At 53.8% G+C, this 20,340-nt stretch overlaps 1 protein-coding gene across 1 annotated transcript in view; it reads left to right on the top strand.

Annotated features, from left to right (window-relative positions):
• The window catches only part of itga10 (integrin, alpha 10), a 217,026-nt gene extending 197,831 nt beyond the window's left edge, over positions 1 to 19,195 (top strand). The window contains 4 exon segments of the mRNA XM_072490684.1: positions 3,149 to 3,262; positions 11,118 to 11,213; positions 13,371 to 13,484; positions 18,011 to 19,195. Coding sequence (XP_072346785.1) covers positions 3,149 to 3,262; positions 11,118 to 11,213; positions 13,371 to 13,484; positions 18,011 to 18,073 — 387 coding nt within the window. The 3' untranslated portion in view covers positions 18,074 to 19,195.
• Positions 19,196 to 20,340: the final 1,145 nt, after the last annotated feature.

Raw genomic sequence — 20,340 nt, 5'->3', positions numbered from 1 at the left:
GAGCAATGGGAGTGAGATAGAGAGAATAATGAGCAATGGGAGTGAGATAGAGAATAATGAGCAATGGGAGTGAGATAGAGAGAATAATGAGCATTGGGAGTGAGATAGAGAGAATAATGAGTGTTGGGAGTGAGATAGAGAGAATAATGAGCGTTGGGAGTGAGATAGAGAGAATAATGAGCGTTGGGAGTGAGATAGAGAGACTAATGAGCATTGGGAGTGAGATAGAGAGAATAATGAGCGTTGGGAGTGAGATAGAGAGAATAATGAGCGTTGTGAGTGAGATAGAGAGAATAATGAGCATTGGGAGTGAGATAGAGAGAATAATGAGCGTTGGGAGTGAGAGAGAGAGAATAATGAGCAATGGGAGTGAGATAGAGAGAATAATGAGCGTTGGGAGTGAGATAGAGAGAATAATGAGCATTGGGAGTGAGATAGAGAGAATAATGAGCAATGGGAGTGAGATAGAGAGAATAATGAGCAATGGGAGTGAGATAGAGAGAATAATGAGCAATGGGAGTGAGATAGAGAATAATGAGCATTGGGAGTGAGATAGAGAGAATAATGAGCGTTGGGAGTGAGATAGAGAGAATAATGAGCGTAGGGAGTGAGATAGAGAGAATAATGAGCGTTGGGAGTGAGATAGAGAGAATAATGAGCAATGGGAGTGAGATAGAGAGAATAATGAGCATTGGGAGTGAGAGAGAAAGAATAATGAGCGTTGGGAGTGAGATAGAGAGAATAATGAGCGTTGGGAATGAGATAGAGAGAATAATGAGCGATGGGAGTGAGATAGAGAGAATAATGAGCGTTGGGAGTGAGATAGAGAATAATGAGCATTGGGAGTGAGATAGAGAGAATAATGAGCGTTGTGAGTGAGATCGAGAGAATAATGAGCGTTGGGAGTGAGATAGAGAGAATAATGAGCATTGGGAGTGAGATAGAGAGAATAATGAGCATTGGGAGTGAGATAGAGAGAATAATGAGCGTTGGGAGTGAGATAGAGAGAATAATGAGCGTTGGGAGTGAGATAGAGAGAATAATGAGCGTTGTGAGTGAGATCGAGAGAATAATGAGCGTTGGGAGTGAGATAGAGAGAATAATGAGCATTGGGAGTGAGATAGAGAGAATAATGAGCATTGGGAGTGAGATAGAGAGAATAATGAGCGTTGGGAGTGAGATAGAGAGAATAATGAGCAATGGGAGTGAGATAGAGAGAATAATGAGCGTTGGGAGTGAGATAGAGAATAATGAGCATTGGGAGTGAGATAGAGAGAATAATGAGCGTTGTGAGTGAGATCGAGAGAATAATGAGCGTTGGGAGTGAGATAGAGAATAATGAGCATTGGGAGTGAGATAGAGAGAATAATGAGCGTTGTGAGTGAGATCGAGAGAATAATGAGCGTTGGGAGTGAGATAGAGAATAATGAGCATTGGGAGTGAGATAGAGAGAATAATGAGCGTTGTGAGTGAGATCGAGAGAATAATGAGCGTTGTGAGTGAGATAGAGAGAATAATGAGTGTTGGGAGTGAGATAGAGAATAATGAGCAATGGGAGTGAGATAGAGAGAATAATGAGCAATGGGAGTGAGATCGAGAGAATAATGAGCGTTGTGAGTGAGATAGAGAGAATAATGAGCATTGGGAGTGAGATAGAGAGACTAATGAGCGTTGGGAGTGAGATAGAGAGAATAATGAGCAATGGGAGTGAGAGAGAGAGAATAATGAGCATTGGGAGTGAGATAGAGAGAATAATGAGTGTTGGGAGTGAGATAGAGAGAATAATGAGCGTTGGGAGTGAGAGAGAGAGAATAATGAGCAATGGGAGTGAGATAGAGAGAATAATGAGTGTTGGGAGTGAGATAGAGAGAATAATGAGCGTTGTGAGTGAGATAGAGAGAATAATGAGCATTGGGAGTGAGATAGAGAGAATAATGAGCATTGGGAGTGAGATAGAGAGAATAATGAGCGTTGGGAGTGAGATAGAGAGAATAATGAGCAATGGGAGTGAGATAGAGAGAATAATGAGCATTGGGAGTGAGATAGAGAATAATGAGCAATGGGAGTGAGAGAGAGAGAATAATGAGCATTGGGAGTGAGATAGAGAGAATAATGAGCGTTGGGAGTGAGATAGAGAGAATAATGAGCGTTGGGAGTGAGATAGAGAATAATGAGCAATGGGAGTGAGATAGAGAGAATAATGAGCGTTGGGAGTGAGATAGAGAGAATAATGAGCAATGGGAGTGAGAGAGAGAGAATAATGAGTGTTGGGAGTGAGAGAGAGAGAATAAATAAATGAGAATACATATTGGAAATACATAAGCATCGCCAGCGGGTGAAGTCTACGGTATGTAGTGATACAACTGCAGAGAAGATGTGTCGAAAAACCAGTCCAGTCCACAAGATCAGGTCAGTACATGGGAGTCATTTAGGAGCCTGATAACATCCGGGAAGAAGCTGTTTTTGAATCTGTTCGTGCGTGTTCTTCAACTTTTATAACTCCTGCCCGATGGAAGAAGTTGGAAGAGTAAGCCGGGTGGGAGGGGTCTTTGATTATACTGCCTGCTTTCCCCAGGCAGCGGGAGGTGTAGATGGAGTCAATGGATGGGAGGCGGGGTTCGTGTGATGGACTGGGCGGTGTTCACGACTCTCTGAAGTTTCTTGCGGTCCTGGGCCGAGCAGTTGCCATACCAGGCTGTGATGCAGCCAGATAGGATGCTTTCTGTGGTACATCTGTAAAAGGTGGTAAGGGTTAATGTGGACATGCCAAATTTCCTTAGTTTCCTGAGGAAGTATAGGCGCTGTTGTGCTTTCTTGGTGGTAGCGTCGACGTGGGTGGACCAGGACAGAGTTTTGGTGATGTGCACACCTAGGAATTCGAAGCTGTTAGCCATCTCCACCTCGGCCCCGTTGATGCAGACAGGGGTGTGGACAGTACTTTGCTTCCTGAAGTCAATGGAATGATAGGGAATGACGAGCAGTGGAAGTGAGACTGCGAGAGAAATTGCCCCAATCCTCAGTGGAGTGTGTGAGGTTAACGCCTTCTGGGTTGGTGCTTTGTGGCCTGATGGTAGGTTGGATGTTAAATGGTGAAGCAGTTAATTCTCATCAGCGAAGGTTATAACCGGTCTGTGTTCCATTCTAACAGGACTGTAGGAACTCCTGGTGTAACACACTCACCTGCCACATGAAGACACTAGACAGTAACGAGGAGGTGACATTTCATGTCGGTTACATGCTGTACGGTAAATTCTTCAGGACGGTGAGTTTGAGGGTAATTTTAACACTCCCTTTGGCAGCCAGTGCCAATCAGTACCTTGTTCCTCGTGTGTAGCCCTGGTCTTTCCCTCACCCCGCACTTTGTGATTTTTCACAAGATCTGCTCTCGCTTTGAGGAGCACGGCCGTACCGCAACATTCGGCAACGTGCTTGTGAAGTAATAAGGCCCCAGTCAACGCCCTACCTCCTCAAACACAGGCCCCAGTCAACCCCCTATCTCCACAAACACAGGCCCCAGTCAACCCCCTACCTCCACAAACACAGGCCCCAGTCAACGCCCTACCTCCACAAACACAGGCCCCAGTCAACCCCCTACCTCCACAAACACAGGCCCCAGTCCACCCCCTACATCCACAAACACAGGCCCCAGTCAACCCCCTACCTCCACAAACACAGGCCCCAGTCCACCCCCTACATCCACAAACACAGGCCCCAGTCAACCCCATACCTCCACAAACACAGGCCCCAGTCCACCCCCTACATCCACAAACGCAGGTCCCAGTCAACCCCCTACCTCCACAAACACAGGCCCCAGTCCACCCCCTACATCCACAAACACAGGCCCCAGTCAACCCCATACCTCCACAAACACAGGCCCCAGTCAATGCCCTACCTCCACAATCACAGGCCCCAGTCAATCCCATACCTGCACAAACACAGGCCCCAGTCAACCCCCTACATCCACAAACACAGGCCCCAGTCAACCCCATACCTCCACAAACACAGGCCCCAGTCAACCCCCTACATCCACAAACATAGAACATAGAACATAGAACATAGAAAATACAGCACAGAACAGGCCCTTCGGCCCACGATGTTGTGCCGAACCTTTGTCCTAGATTAATCATAGATTATCATTGAATCTACAGTGCAGAGGGAGGCCATTCGGCCCCACTGAGTCTGCACCAGCTCTTGGAAAGAGCACCCTACCCAAACTCAACACCTCCACCCAACACCAAGGGCAATTTGGACATTAAGGGCAATTTATCATTGGCCAATTCACCTAACCCGCACATCTTTGGACTGTGGGAGGAAACCGGAGCACCCGGAGGAAACCCACGCAGACACGGGGAGGACGTGCAGACTCCGCACAGACAATGACCCAAGCCGAAATCGAACCTGGGACCATGGATCTGTGAAGCAATTGTGCTATCCACAATGCTACCGTGCTGCCCTTAAGAACAAATAAATCTACACTATATCATTTTCCCGTAATCCATGTACCTATCCAACAGCTGCTTGAAGGTCACTAATGTTTCCGACTCAACTACTTCCACAGGCAGTGCATTCCATGCCCCCACTACTCTCTGGGTAAAGAACCTACCTCTGATATCCCTCCTATATCTTCCACCTTTCACCTTAAATTTATGTCCCCTTGTAATGGTGTGTTCCACCTGGGGAAAAAGTCTCTGACTGTCTACTCTATCTATTCCCCTGATCATCTTATAAACCTCTATCAAGTCGCCCCTCATCCTTCTCCGCTCTAATGAGAAAAGGCCTAGCACCCTCAACCTTTCCTCGTAAGACCTACTCTCCATTCCAGGCAACATCCTGGTAAATCTTCTTTGCACCTTTTCCAGAGCTTCCACATCCTTCCTAAAATGAGGCGACCAGAACTGTACACAGTACTCCAAATGTGGCCTTACCAAAGTTTTGTACAGCTGCATCATCACCTCACGGCTCTTAAATTCAATCCCTCTGTTAATGAACGCGAGCACACCATAGGCCTTCTTAACAGCTCTATCCACTTGAGTGGCAACTTTCAAAGATGTATGAACATAGACCCCAAGGTCTCTCTGCTCCTCCACAATGCCAAGAACTCTACCGTTAACCCTGTATTCCGCATTCATATTTGTCCTTCCAAAATGGACAACCTCACACTTTTCAGGGTTAAACTCCATCTGCCACTTCTCAGCCCAGCTCTGCATCCTATCTATGTCTCTTTGCAGCCGACAACAGCCCTCCTTACTATCCACAACTCCACCAATCTTCGTATCGTCTGCAAATTTACTGACCCACCCTTCAACTCCCTCATCCAAGTCATTAATGAAAATCACAAACAGCAGAGGACCCAGAACTGATCCCTGCGGTACGCCACTGGTAACTGGGATCCAGGCTGAATATTTGCCATCCACCACCACTCTCTGACTTCTATCGGTTAGCCAGTTCGTTATCCAACTGGCCAAATTTCCCACTATCCCATGCCTCCTTACTTTGTGCATAAGCCTACCATGGGGAACTTTATCAAATGCCTTACTAAAATCCATGTACACTACATCCACTGCTTTACCTTCATCCACATGCTTGGTCACCTCCTCAAAGAATTCAATAAGATTTGTAAGGCAAGACCTACCCCTCACAAATCCGTGCTGACTATCCCTAATCAAGCAGTGTCTTTCCAGATGCTCAGAAATCCTATCCTTCAGTACCCTTTCCATTACTTTGCCTACCACCGAAGTAAGACTAACTGGCCTGTAATTCCCAGGGTTATCCCTAGTTCCTTTTTTGAACAGGGGCACGACATTCGCCACTCTCCAATCCCCTGGTACCACCCCTGTTGACAGTGAGGACGAAAAGATAATTGCCAACGGCTCTGCAATTTCATCTCTTGCTTCCCATAGAATCCTTGGATATAACCCGTCAGGCCCGGGGGACTTGTCTATCCTCAAGTTTTTCAAAATGCCCAACACATCTTCCTTCCTAACAAGTATTTCATCGAGCTTACCAATCTGTTTCACACTGTCCTCTCCAACAATATCGCCCCTCTCATTTGTAAATACAGAAGAAAAGTACTCATTCAAGACCTCGCCTATCTCTTCAGACTCAATATACAATCTCCCGCTACTGTCCTTGATCGGACCTACCCTCGCTCTAGTCATTCTCATATTTCTCACATATGTGTAAAAGGCCTTGGGGTTTTCCTTGATCCTACCCGCCAAAGATTGTTCATGCCCTCTCTTAGCTCTCCTAATCCCTTTCTTCAGTTCCCTCCTGGCTATCTTGTATCCCTCCAATGCCCTGTCTGAACCTTGTTTCCTCAGCCTTACATAAGTCACCTTTTTCCTCTTAACAAGACATTCAACCTCTCTTGTCAACCATGGTTCCCTCACTCGACCATCTCTTCCCTGCCTGACAGGGACATACATATCAAGGACACGTAGCACCTGTTCCTTGAACAAGTTCCACATTTCACTTGTGTCCTTCCCTGCCAGCCTATGTTCCCAACTTATGCACTTCAATTCTTGTCTGACAACATCGTATTTACCCTTCCCCCAATTGTAAACCTTGCCCTGTTGCACGTACCTATCCCTCTCCATTACTAAAGTGAAAGTCACAGAATTGTGGTCACTATCTCCAAAATGTTCCCCCACTAACAAATCTATCACTTGCCCTGGTTCATTACCCAGTACTAAATCCAATATTGCCCCTCCTCTGGTCGGACAATCTACATACTGTGTTAGAAAAGCTTCCTGGACACACTGCACAAACACCACCCCATCCAAACTATTTGATCTAAAGAGTTTCCACTCAATATTTGGGAAGTTAAAGTCGCCCATGACTACCACCCTATGACTTCTGCACCTTTCCAAAATCTGTTTCCCAATCTGTTCCTCCACATCTCTGCTACTATTGGGGGGCCTATAGAAAACTCCTAACAAGGTGACTGCTCCTTTCCTATTTCTGACTTCAACCCATACTACCTCAATAGGGTGATACTCCTCGAACTGCCTTTCTGCAGCTGTTATACTATCTCGAATTAATAATGCCACCCCCCCACCTCTTTTACCACCCTCCCTAATCTTATTGAAACATCTATAACCAGGGACCTCCAACAACCATTTCTGCCCCTCTTCTATCCAAGTTTCCGTGATGGCCACCACATCGTAGTCCCAAGTACCGATCCATGCCTTAAGTTCACCCACCTTATTCCTGATGCTTCTTGCGTTGAAGTATACACACTTCAACCCATCTCCGTGCCTGCAAATACTCTCCTTTGTCAGTGTTCCCTTCCCCACTGCCTCATTACATGCTTTGGCGTCCTGAATATCGGCTACCTTAGTTGCTGGACTACAAATCTGGTTCCCATTCCCCTGCCAAATTAGTTTAAACCCTCCCGAAGAGTACTAGCAAACCTCCCTCCCAGGATATTGGTGCCCCTCTGGTTCAGATGCAACCCGTCCTGCTTGTACAGGTCCCACCTTCCCCAGAATGCGCTCCAATTATCCAAATACCTGAAGCCCTCCCTCCTACACCATTCCTGCAGCCACGTGTTCAACTGCACTCTCTCCCTATTCCTAGCCTCGCTATCACGTGGCACCGGCAACAAACCAGAGATGACAACTCTGTCTGTCCTGACTTTCAACTTCCAGCCTAACTCCCTAAACTTGTTTATTACCTCCACACCCCTTTTCCTACCTATGTCGTTGGTACCAATGTGCACCACGACTTCTGGCTGCTCACCCTCCCCCTTAAGGATCCTGAAGACACGATCCGAGACATCCCTGGCCCTGGCACCCGGGAGGCAACATACCTTCCGGGAGTCTCGCTCACGACCACAGAATCTCCTATCTATTCCCCTAACCATTGAATCTCCTACAACTATTGCTTTTCTATTCTCCCCCCTTCCCTTCTGAGCCCCAGAGCCAGACTCAGTGCCAGAGACCTGGCCGCTAGGGCCTTCCCCCGGTAGGTCATCCCCCCCAACAGCATCCAAAACGGTATACTTGTTTTGAAGGGGAACGGCCACGAGGGATCCCTGCACTGTCTGCCTGTTTGTTTTTTTCCCCCTGACTGTAACCCAGCTATTCTTGTCCTGTACCTTGGGTGTGGTTACCTCCCTGTAACTCTTCTCAATCACCCCCTCTGCCTCCCGGATGATCCGAAGTTCATCCAGCTTCAGCTCCAGTTCCCTAACACGGTCTTTGAGGAGCTGAAGTTGGGTGCACTTCCCGCAGGTATAGTCAGTGGGGACACCGGTGGTATCCCTCACCACCCACATCCTACAGGAGGAGCATGTAACTGGCCTAGCCTCCATCCCCTCTTACCTTAAAGAATATAGCTGCTGTGTGGACTAACACAGGCACATCAATTCCCTACCTCCACAAACACAGGCCCCAGTCAACCCCCTACCTCCACAAACACAGGCCCCAGTCAACCCCCTACCTCCACAAACGCAGGCCCCAGTCAACCCCCTACCTCCACAAACACAGGTCCCAGTCAACCCCCTACATCCACAAACACAGATCCCAGTCAACTCCCTACATCCACAAACACAGGCCCCAGTCAATGCCCTACCTCCACAAACACAGGCTCAGTCAACGCCCTCCCTCCACAAACACAGGCCCCAGTCAACGCCCTACCTCCACAAACACAGGCCCCAGTCAACGCCCTACCTCCACAAACACAGGCCCCAGTCAATCCCATACCTGCACAAACACAGGCTCGTCAATCTCCTACCTCCATAAACACAGGCCCCAGTCAACCCCTTACCTCCACAAACACAGGCTCCGGTCAATCCCATACCTCTAGAAACACAGGCCCCAGTCAACCTCCTACCTCCACAAACACAGGCCCCAGTCAACCCCCTACCCCCACAAACACAGGCTCCAATCAATTCCATACCTCCACAAACACAGGCCCCAGTCAACACCCTACCTCCTCAAACACAGGCCCCAGTCAACGCCCTACCTCCTCAAACACAAGCCCCAGTCAATGCCCTACCTCCACAAACACAGGCCCCAGTCAACCCCCTACCTCCACAAACACAGGCCCCAGTCAGCCCCATACCTCCACAAACACAGGTCCCAGTCAACCCCCTACATCCACAAACACAGGCACATCAATTCCCTACCTCCACAAACACAGATCCCAGTCAACTCCCTACATCCACAAACACAGGCCCCAGTCAATGCCCTACCTCCACAAACACAGGCTCAGTCAACGCCCTCCCTCCACAAACACAGGCCCCAGTCAATCCCATACCTGCACAAACACAGGCTCGTCAATCTCCTACCTCCATAAACACAGGCCCCAGTCAACCCCCTACCTCCACAAACACAGGCTCCAATCAATTCCATACCTCCACAAACACAGGCCCCAGTCAACGCCCTACCTCCTCAAACACAGGCCCCAGTCAACGCCCTACCTCCTCAAACACAAGCCCCAGTCAATGCCCTACCTCCACAAACACAGGCCCCAGCCAACCCCCTACCTCCACAAACACAGGCCCCAGTCAGCCCCATACCTCCACAAACACAGGTCCCAGTCAACCCCCTACATCCACAAACACAGGCACATCAATTCCCTACCTCCACAAACACAGGCCCCAGTCAATTCCCTACCTCCACAAACACAGGCTTAGTCAACGCCCTCCCTCCACAAACACAGGCCCCAGTCAACGCCCTACCTCCACAAACACAGGCCCCAGTCAACGCCCTACCTCCACAAACACAGGCCCCAGTCAACGCCCTACCTCCACAAACACAGGCCCCAGTCAACCCCCTACCTCCACAAACACAGGCCCCAGTAAATCCCATACCTGCACAAACACAGGCTCCAGTCAATCTCCTACCTCCACAAACACAGGCCCCAGTCAACGCCCTACCTCCACAAACACAGGCCCCTACCCTCTCTCCCCCCCCCCCCCCTCCCCCTTATCCATACCTACGCACACAGCAAAGGCAAGCAACACGTGACTTGGTGCAATGTGTGAGTCCGTTAGGTAACGTGAGCTGGATGCTGTTTTATTAGACTTATGGTAGTATGTTCTTATACTATTGAATGTAATATATGTTACTCAATACCGTTGTTGATGAGGTTTTCTGAATCTTGAGGCGAAAGACTCAAAGTCATCCAGTAATAGTAAAAGATTTATTGAGTAACTGAAACAATAATTTTGTGAGTTCTTTACTTTAATATTTATACTAGTGATAAGGTTAACAAGATCTAAATCTTGTTATGGGCAGCACGGTAGCACAGTGGTTAGCACTGTGGCTTCACAGCGCCAGGGTCCCAGGTTCGATTCCCGGCTTGGGTCACTGTCTGTGCGGAGTCTGCACATCCTCCCCGTGTCTGCGTGGGTTTCCTCCGGGTGCCTCCCACAGTCCGAAGATGAAATGAAATGAAAATCGCTTATTGTCACAAGTAGGCTTCAAATGAAGTTACTGTGAAAAGCCCCTAGTCGCCATATGCCGGCGCCTGTTCGGGGGGGCTGTTACGGGAATTGAACCGTGCTGCTGGCCTGCCTTGGTCTGCTTTAGCCCTGTGCTAAACCAGCCATATGTGCAGGTTAGGTGGATTGGCCATGCTAAATTGCCCTTCGTGGCCAAAAGGGTGAGGAGGGGTTATTGGGCTACGGGGATAGGGTGGAAGTGAGGGCTTAAGTGGGTTGGTGCAGACTCGATGGGCCGAATGGCCTCTATGTCGTTCTATGTAAATACAGTAACTATGTTTATCTACACTAACACTCTGAGCTAATCTCTACTCCTGTCCTGGTCACAATACACCCAAAAGAGGTCGGGGAGCTGAATGAGTTTGTTTTTATACCCCTGTTGGTCCGGCCATCTAGTGATCATCTGATTCTACTGATTACACATTAACCCTTTGTGCACACGCAGACATCACGACAAATGCGAGGTAGCCCTCGAAGGCCAGTGTCTGTTGGGCCTGGTGCTGTAGGTCAGGTGGGTTCCAGCCCAGTTCCCTCTGTAACCGGACAATCTGTGCTTGCATTGTTGGCAGTGAAGGCTCGCTATAACACTTATGCGATCGAGCTTGGGTCCGTGGCTGCCATCTTGACTTGGAGGATAGTCTGAAACTGTCAAACCCTCTTTCCACAGGCAAAGTTCAAATCCTTGAAAATCGTGACCACCTTCACTCTTGATGTACAGACGCCCCAGGTCCTGACACTTGCCGAGACAGCTCGGTACAGAGAGGTGAGTAGCATTTCCTGCCAACTTGCACTGGAAGAGGAGGGTGGGTAATTACATTCCCACAGCTAATGTTCGTTCAAATTCGGCATGCAGAAGTTAGACAACCCTGAATACTGGCAGAAAGGTCACATCTGATACCCAGGACCCTCGACACCCATCAAACACTCCCAGGACAGGTACAGCACGGGGTTAGATACAGAGTAACGCTCCCTCTACACTGTCCCATCAAACACTCCCAGGACAGGTACAGCACGGGGTTAGATACAGAGTAACGCTCCCTCTACACTGTCCCCATCAAACACTCCCAGGACAGGTACAGCACGGGGTTAGATACAGAGTAAAGCTCCCTCTACACTGTCCCCATCAAACACTCCCAGGACAGGTACAGCACGGGGTTAGATACAGTGTAAAGCTCCCTCTACACTGTCCCCATCAAACACTCCCAGGACAGGTACAGCACGGGGTTAGATACAGAGTAAAGCTCCCTCTACACTGTCCCCATCAAACACTCCCAGGGCAGGTACAGCATGGGGTTAGATACAGTGTAAAGCTCCCTCTACACTGTCCCCATCAAACACTCCCAGGACAGGTACAGCACGGGGTTAGATACAGAGTAACGCTCCCTCTACACTGTCCCCATCAAACACTCCCAGGACAGGTACAGCACGGGGTTAGATACAGAGTAAAGCTCCCTCTACACTGTCCCCATCAAACACTCCCAGGACAGGTACAGCACGGGGTTAGATACAGAGTAACGCTCCCTCTACACTGTCCCCATCAAACACTCCCAGGACACGTACAGCATGGGGTTAGGTACAGAGTAAAACTCCCTCTACACTGTCCCCATCAAACACTCCCAGGACAGGTACAGCACGGGGTTAGATACAGAGTAAAGCTCCCTCTACACTGTCCCCATCAAACACTCCCAGGACACGTACAGCATGGGGTTAGGTACAGAGTAAAACTCCCTCTACACTGTCCCCATCAAACACTCCCAGTACAGGTACAGCACGGGGTTAGATACAGAGTAAAACTCCCTCTACACTGTCTCGATCAAACACTCCCAGGACAGGTACAGCACGGGGTTAGATACAGAGTAACGCTCCCTCTACACTGTCCCCATCAAACACTGCCAGGACAGGTACAGCACGGGGTTAGAGACAGAGTAAAGCTCCCTCTACACTGTCCCCATCAAACACTCCCAGGACAGGTACAGCACAGGGTTAGATACAGAGTAAAGCTCCCTCTACACTGTCCCCATCAAACACTCCCAGGACAGGTACAGCACGGGGTTAGATACAGAGTAAAGCTCCCTCTACACTGTCCCCATCAAACACTCCCAGGACAGGTACAGCACGGGGTTAGGTACAGAGTAAAACTCCCTCTACACTGTCCCCATCAAACACTCCCAGTACAGGTACAGCACGGGGTTAGATACAGAGTAAAACTCCCTCTACACTGTCTCGATCAAACACTCCCAGGACAGGTACAGCACGGGGTTAGATACAGAGTAACGCTCCCTCTACACTGTCCCCATCAAACACTGCCAGGAAAGGTACAGCACGGGGTTAGAGACAGAGTAAAGCTCCCTCTACACTGTCCCCATCAAACACTCCCAGGACAGGTACAGCACAGGGTTAGGTACAGAGTAAAGCTCCCTCTACACTGTTCCCATCAAACACTCCCAGGACAGGTACAGCACAGGGTTAGATACAGAGTAAAGCTCCCTCTACACTGTCCCCATCAAACACTCCCAGGACAGGTACAGCACGGGGTTAGATACAGAGTAAAGCTCCCTCTACACTGTCCCCATCAAACACTCCCAGGACAGGTACAGCACGGGGTTCGATACAGAGTAAAGCTCCCTCTACATTGTCCCCATCAAACACTCCCAGGACAGGTACAGCACGGGGTTAGATACAGAGTAAAGCTCCCTCTACACTGTCCCCATCAAACATCCCAGGACAGGTACAGCACGGGGTTAGATACAGAGTAAAGCTTCCTCCACACTGTCCCCATCAAACACTCCCAGGACAGGTACAGCACGGGGTTAGATACAGAGTAAAACTCCCTCTACACTGTCCCCATCAAACACTCCCAGTGAGCGTGGAATATTGAAGAATATTGAGCTCTCTCTAATGTGTGGAATTTGATGTGTAGGTAACGTTGGAGCTGATCAAACCAGTGGTGATTGCCGTGTCTCTCTGGATTATCATCGGCAGCAGCATCGGGGGACTCCTGCTCCTGGCTGTCATTGTCTTCATTCTGTGGAAGGTAAGCGCCTGGTCTTGTTCAGTGCCGTTGTCAACATTGAAACCCAAGAGAGGCAAAGACATTAATAAGGTTAATCAAGTTGTTGGGTATGTCAGGGGGCAAGATTTTGCTGAGGGCTGATCTGTCTGATGAACACAATTTATGAAAACCCCAGGGGCACTTCCTCTCCTGCTTTCCCAAGGCAATCAAGTCATCCTCGAGGTCAGTGACAATTCATAATTCCTCCGGATACCAGCTAATTCACGATTTATTCCGTAAGTGGAAAAGTGTTCCCCTCTCAACAATTTGTAGGGCTCCATTCTCAGTGGGCTTGGTCCATTGCACACAACTTTGGTGAGGTCACAGCGGGAGCACTGTGTGCAGTTCTGGTCGCCACATTATAGGAAGGATGGGATTGCACTGGAGGGGGGGCAGAGGAGATGTCGCCTGGGACGGAAGGTTTAAGTTATGAAGAGAGGTTGGGTGGGCTTGGGCTGTTTTCGCTGGAGCAGAGAAGACCGAGGGGGCGACCTGATCGAGGTGGACAAGATTATGAGGGGCCTGGACAGGGTGGATAGGGAGCAGCTGTTCCCCTTAGTTGAAGGTCAGTCACGAGGGGGACACAAGTTCAAGGTGAGGGGTGGGAGGTTACGGGGGGGGGGGATGTGAGAGAAAACGTTTTTACCCAGAGGGTGGGGAGGGTCTGGAACGCGCTGCCTGGGAGGGGGGGAGAGGCGGGTCTGGAACGCGCTGTCTGGGAGGGGGGGGAAGAGGCGGGTCTGGAACGCGCTGCCTGGGAGGGTGGGAGAGGCGGGTCTGGAACGTGCTGTCTGGGAGGGTGGGAGAGGCGGGTCTGGAACGTGCTGTCTGGGAGGGTGGGAGAGGCGGGTCTGGAACGCGCTGCCTGGGAGGGGGGGGGAGAGGCGGGTCTGGAACACGCTGCCTGGGAGGGTGGGAGAGGCGGGTCTGGGACACGCTGCCTGGGAGGGGGTGGGAGAGGCAGGTCTGGAACGTGCTGTCTGGGAGGGTGGGAGAGGCGGGTCTGGAACGTGCTGTCTGGGAGGGTGGGAGAGGCGGGTCTGGAACGCGCTGCCTGGGAGGGTGGGAGAGGCAGGTCTGGAACGTGCTGTCTGGGAGGGGGGGAGAGGCGGGTCTGGAACGTGCTGCCTGGGAGGGTGGGAGAGGCGGGTCTGGAACGTGCTGCCTGGGAGGGGGGGGGAGGCGGGTCTGGGACACGCTGCCTGGGAGGGGGGGGAGAGGCGGGTCCGGAACGTGCTGTCTGGGAGGGGGGGGAGAGGTGGGTCTGGAACGTGCTGTCTGGGAGGGGGGGGGAGAGGCGGGTCTGGAACGCGCTGCCTGGGAGGGGGGGGGGAGAGGCGGGTCTGGAACGCGCTGCCTGGGAGGGGGGGGGGGGAGAGGCGGGTCTGGAACGCGCTGCCTGGGAGGGTGGGAGAGGCGGGTCTGGAACGCGCTGCCTGGGAGGGGGGGAGAGGCGGGTCTGGAACGCGCTGCCTGGGAGGGGGGGGGAGAGGCGGGTCTGGAACGCGCTGCCTGGGAGGGGGGGGAGAGGCGGGTCTGGAACGCGCTGCCTGGGAGGAGGGGAGAGGCGGGTCTGGAACGCGCTGCCTGGGAGGGGGGGAGAGGCGGGTCTGGAACGCGCTACCTGGGGGGGGAGGGGGGGAGAGGCGGGTCTGGAACGCGCTGCCTGGGGGGGGAGGGGGGGAGAGGCGGGTCTGGAACGCGCTGCCTGGGAGGGGGGGGGGGGAAGAGGCGGGTCTGGAACGCGCTGCCTGGGAGGGGGGGGAGAGGCGGGTCTGGAACGCGCTGCCTGGGAGGGGGGAGAGGCGGGTCTGGAACGCGCTGCCTGGGAGGGGGGGGGGGGGAGGCGGGTCTGGGACGCGCTGCCTGGGAGGGGGGGAGAGGCGGGTCTGGGACGCGCTGCCTGGGAGGGGGGGGAAGAGGCGGGTCTGGAACGCGCTGCCTGGGAGGGTGGGAGAGGCGGGTCTGGAACGCGCTGCCTGGGAGGGGGGGGGGAGAGGCGGGTCTGGAACGCGCTGCCTGGGAGGGGGGGGGGGGGAGAGGCGGGTCTGGAACGCGCTGCCTGGGAGGGGGGGGGGGGGAAGAGGCGGGTCTGGAACGCGCTGCCTGGGAGGGTGGGAGAGGCGGGTCTGGAACGCGCTGCCTGGGAGGGTGGGAGAGGAGGGTCTGGAACGCGCTGCCTGGGAGGGGGGGGGGGAGAGGCGGGTCTGGAACGCGCTGCCTGGGAGGGGGGGGGGGGGAGAGGCGGGTCTGGAACGCGCTGCCTGGGGGGGGGGGGGGGGGAGGCGGGTCTGGAACGCGCTGCCTGGGAGGGTGGGAGAGGCGGGTCTGGAACGCGCTGCCTGGGAGGGGGGGGGGGGAAGAGAGGCGGGTCTGGAACGCGCTGCCTGGGAGGGGGGGGGAAGAGGCGGGTCTGGAACGCGCTGCCTGGGAGGGGGGGAGAGGCGGGTCTGGAATGCGCTGCCTGGGAGGGGGGGGGGGGGGGGGAGAGGCGGGTCTGGAACGCGCTGCCTGGGAGGGGGGGGGGAGAGGCGGGTCTGGAACGCGCTGCCTGGGAGGGTGGGAGAGGCGGGTCTGGAACGCGCTGCCTGGGAGGGGGGGAGAGGCGGGTCTGGAACGCGCTGCCTGGGAGGAGGGGAGAGGCGGGTCTGGAACGCGCTGCCTGGGAGGGGGGGAGAGGCGGGTCTGGAACGCGCTACCTGGGGGGGGAGGGGGGGAGAGGCGGGTCTGGAACGCGCTGCCTGGGGGGGGAGGGGGGGAGAGGCGGGTCTGGAACGCGCTGCCTGGGAGGGGGGAGGGGGAAGAGGCGGGTCTGGAACGCGCTGCCTGGGAGGGGGGGGGAGAGGCGGGTCTGGAACGCGCTGCCTGGGAGGGGGGAGAGGCGGGTCTGGAACGCGCTGCCTGGGAGGGGGGGGGGGGAGGCGGGTCTGGGACGCGCTGCCTGGGAGGGGGGAGAGGCGGGTCTGGGACGCGCTGCCTGGGAGGGGGGGAGAGGCGGGTCTGGAACGCGCTGCCTGGGAGGGGGGGAGAGGCGGGTCTGGGACGCGCTGCCTGGGAGGGGGGGGGAGAGGCGGGTCTGGAACGCGCTGCCTGGGAGGGGGGGGAAGAGGCGGGTCTGGAACACGCTGCCTGGGAGGGGGGGGAGAGGCGGGTCTGGAACGCGCTGCCTGGGAGGGGGGGGGGAAGAGGCGGGTCTGGAACACGCTGCCTGGGAGGGGGGGGAGAGGCGGGTCTGGAACGCGCTGCCTGGGAGGGTGGGAGAGGCGGGTCTGGAACGCGCTGCCTGGGAGGGGGGGGGAAGAGGCGGGTCTGGAACGCGCTGCCTGGGAGGGGGGGAGAGGCGGGTCTGGGACGCGCTGCCTGGGAGGGGGGGGGAGAGGCGGGTCTGGAACGCGCTGCCTGGGAGGGGGGGAGAGGCGGGTCTGGAACGCGCTGCCTGGGAGGGGGGGAGAGGCGGGTCTGGGACGCGCTGCCTGGGAGGGGGGGGGGAGAGGCGGGTCTGGAACGCGCTGCCTGGGAGGGGGGGAGAGGCGGGTCTGGGACGCGCTGCCTGGGAGGGGGGGGGGAGGCGGGTCTGGAACGCGCTGCCTGGGAGGGGGGGGGGGAGAGGCGGGTCTGGGACGCGCTGCCTGGGAGGGTGGGAGAGGCGGGTCTGGAACGCGCTGCCTGGGAGGGGGGGGGGGGGAGAGGCGGGTCTGGGACGCGCTGCCTGGGAGGGGGGGAGAGGCGGGTCTGGGACGCGCTGCCTGGGGGGGGGGGAGAGGCGGGTCTGGGACGCGCTGCCTGGGAGGGGGGGGGGGGAGAGGCGGGTCTGGGACGCGCTGCCTGGGAGGGGGGGAGAGGCGGGTCTGGGACGCGCTGCCTGGGAGGGGGGGGGGGGAGGCGGGTCTGGGACGCGCTGCCTGGGAGGGGGGGAGAGGCGGGTCTGGAACACGCTGCCTGGGAGGGGGGGAGAGGCGGGTCTGGGACGCGCTGCCTGGGAGGGGGGGGGAGAGGCGGGTCTGGGACGCGCTGCCTGGGAGGGGGGGAGAGGCGGGTCTGGGACGCGCTGCCTGGGAGGGGGGGGGAGAGGCGGGTCTGGGACGCGCTGCCTGGGAGGGGGGGAGAGGCGGGTCTGGGACGCGCTGCCTGGGAGGGGGGGGAGAGGCGGGTCTGGGACGCGCTGCCTGGGAGGGGGGGGAGAGGCGGGTCTGGGACGCGCTGCCTGGGAGGGGGGGGGGGAGAGGCGGGTCTGGGACGCGCTGCCTGGGAGGGGGGGAGGGGGCGGGTGCCTCACATCCTTTACAAAGCACCTGGGCGAGCACTTGGCAACGTCTTCACATTCAAGGTCAGGTGCTGGCCAATGGGATTGGGTTCCTTCACCTTAAGTTCCCTAATCAAGTCTGCCTCATTTCACATCACCAAATCCAGAATTGCCTGTTCCCTCGTCGGTCCTTTCACAAGCTGCCCCCAAAAAACATCTCTTGACGTTTGCTGCATTAATATTGAAACCGTCTTCTCCCCAACAGTGTGGATTCTTTAAGAGGAAACAAAAGGAGGAAAAAGAGGAGGAGGAGGAGAAGAAAGAGTGAGGCGGAGGCTGCTCCAGTCCAGTACGTAGTACTCACAGCCTCAGGAACCTCTCACATACCCACGCAGTCCCGTCGCACACAGACTGACCACTGAGCATTTCCTTGGAGCTTTTTGTCAATTCGCAGATACCCGTCAAAAGGGGTCATGCCACCCTGTCCAGAACTCCTGGGACCAAACCCGGGGGGGAACTAATTCGTGTTCAGATGGTTGTGAGGTTTGAGACACAATCTGTACGGGGGATGTTAACTGCATCGTTCGAAGATTGTTCCTATTAATGCGTCATGTGGATTCAGCGATCTACAACGCCACCAACCTTCGTGTCATCGGCAAACTTACAAACCCACCCTAACGCTTCCTTATCCAAGTCATTTATAAAAACCACACAGAGCAGAGGTCCCAGAACAGATCCTTGCGGGACACCACTGGTCACCGACCTCCAGGCGGAATACTTTCCATCCACCCCCACTCGCCGTCTTCTTCCGGCCAGCCAATTCTGTATCCAGACAGCCGCATTTCCCTGTATCCCATGCCCCCGGACTTTCTGAATGAGCCTACCAAAGGGGAACCTTACTGATTCCCGTCTTGGGTCACTGTCTGTGCGGAGTCTGCACGTTCTCCCCGTGTCTGCTCCGGGTGCTCCGGTTTCCTCCCACAAGTCCCGAAAGACGTGCTGTTAAGTGGATTGGACATTCTGAGTTCTCCCTCCGTGTACCCGAATAGGCGCCGGAGTGTGGCGACTAGGGGCTTTTCACAGTAACTTCATTGCAGTGTTAATGTAAGCCTACTTGTGACAATAAAGATTATTATATTATTATACTTTGCCACTTGAATTTGAACCTGAGCAAAGGGTCTGCCTGGGTCCCCCAAGGAAGACCAGCCGCCTTACTTACCCCTCTCTGATTCCAGTTTCTCCCCGACACCGAGGTTCACTTAAGGAACAAATATTTACGCGCCAAAGAGACAATGCTGGAAAATCTCAAACAGGTCTGGCAGCATCTGTAGGGAGAGAAAAGAGCGGACGTTTCGAGTCCAGGTGACCCTTTGTCAAAGCTGACAAAATATTTACGTGCACTTTATTTAAAGCTTTTGTTTGGTTTTGTTTTTGGAAATAAAACATTTAAGGAAACAAAACCGGATTTCCAGTTTTTGTCTCATTATCGTACACGGTCAGCAGCGTCTTCGGTGAAGGAACGCAACAGATGGAGGCAGAAATATTCCCGCTTTGATCATCTTTGTGCTTCTGCGTATTAACTTCGGAATCAGCCAAGTCTCCTGCTCTTGATTATTGCTGACTTGACTCGGTGACAGGCTCACCTCGACAGCAGCAGTCAAACCCTACCTGGGTGAAATGCTCACGTGCTTCACTGGGAATAGTTCCCGAACGTGACACCACTGCTTAGACAGGTTAGGAAAGGCTGCAGGATTGAACGACAAGAGTGAAGAGAAGACCAGGGTTTAAAAAGTGGAATTTATATTAGTTGATAACTTTACTGTTTCGCACACTTATGGAACAGTTTGGGAAGAGTGGAAGTTGCTGCATGCCAACTTATCGATTGCAAGAACCAAAAACCTTTAAAGGACAGCACAGAGAGAGCTTTACTCTGTGTCAAACCTGTGCTGGACCTGCCCACGGCTGTTTTGTGGAGCTCCATTCTGTGTTTAATATGTTTTAACAAGGGTCACTTAAGGAGATGATCGTCTGAGCTGGAGGGGGTGGGGAGGTGATTTTCCAGTTCCACCTTGTTACAGCTCGCAAAGTAATGGTGCTTTGCTAAATGCAAATCCTTGAAGAAAGGCAAATGGAATGTTAGTGTTTATTGCAAAAGGACTGGAGTATAAAAGTAGAGAAGTGTCGTTGCAGTTGTATAGGGTGTGGGTGAGACCACATCTGGAGTATTGGGTCCAGTTTCGATCTCCTTATCTGAGGGAGGATGTGGTGGCATTGGAGGATGTTCAGAGGAGGGTCACCAGATTGATTCCGGGGATGAACGGGATGACGGATGAGGAGAGATTAAACAGTTTGGGGCTTATACTCGCTGGAGTTTAGAAGGATGAGTGGGGATCAGATCGAGGTGGATACAATACTAAAAGGGATTGATAAAGTAATCGTAGACCAAATGCTCCCCCTTGTGGGGAAATCTAGAACGGGAGGTCACAGATAGAGGTTGAGAGGCGGTAGATTTAGAACCGAGATGAGGAGGAACTACCTCTCGTAGAGGGGGGTGAATTTGTGGAACTCGCTGCCCCAAAGTGCGGTGGAACCGGA

This window comes from Scyliorhinus torazame, chromosome 26 (genome assembly GCF_047496885.1).
Source record: "Scyliorhinus torazame isolate Kashiwa2021f chromosome 26, sScyTor2.1, whole genome shotgun sequence".
Classification (NCBI taxonomy): domain Eukaryota; kingdom Metazoa; phylum Chordata; class Chondrichthyes; order Carcharhiniformes; family Scyliorhinidae; genus Scyliorhinus; species Scyliorhinus torazame.
Note: the sequence above shows the minus strand (reverse complement) of the source record. Positions and strands in the feature narration are given on the sequence as shown.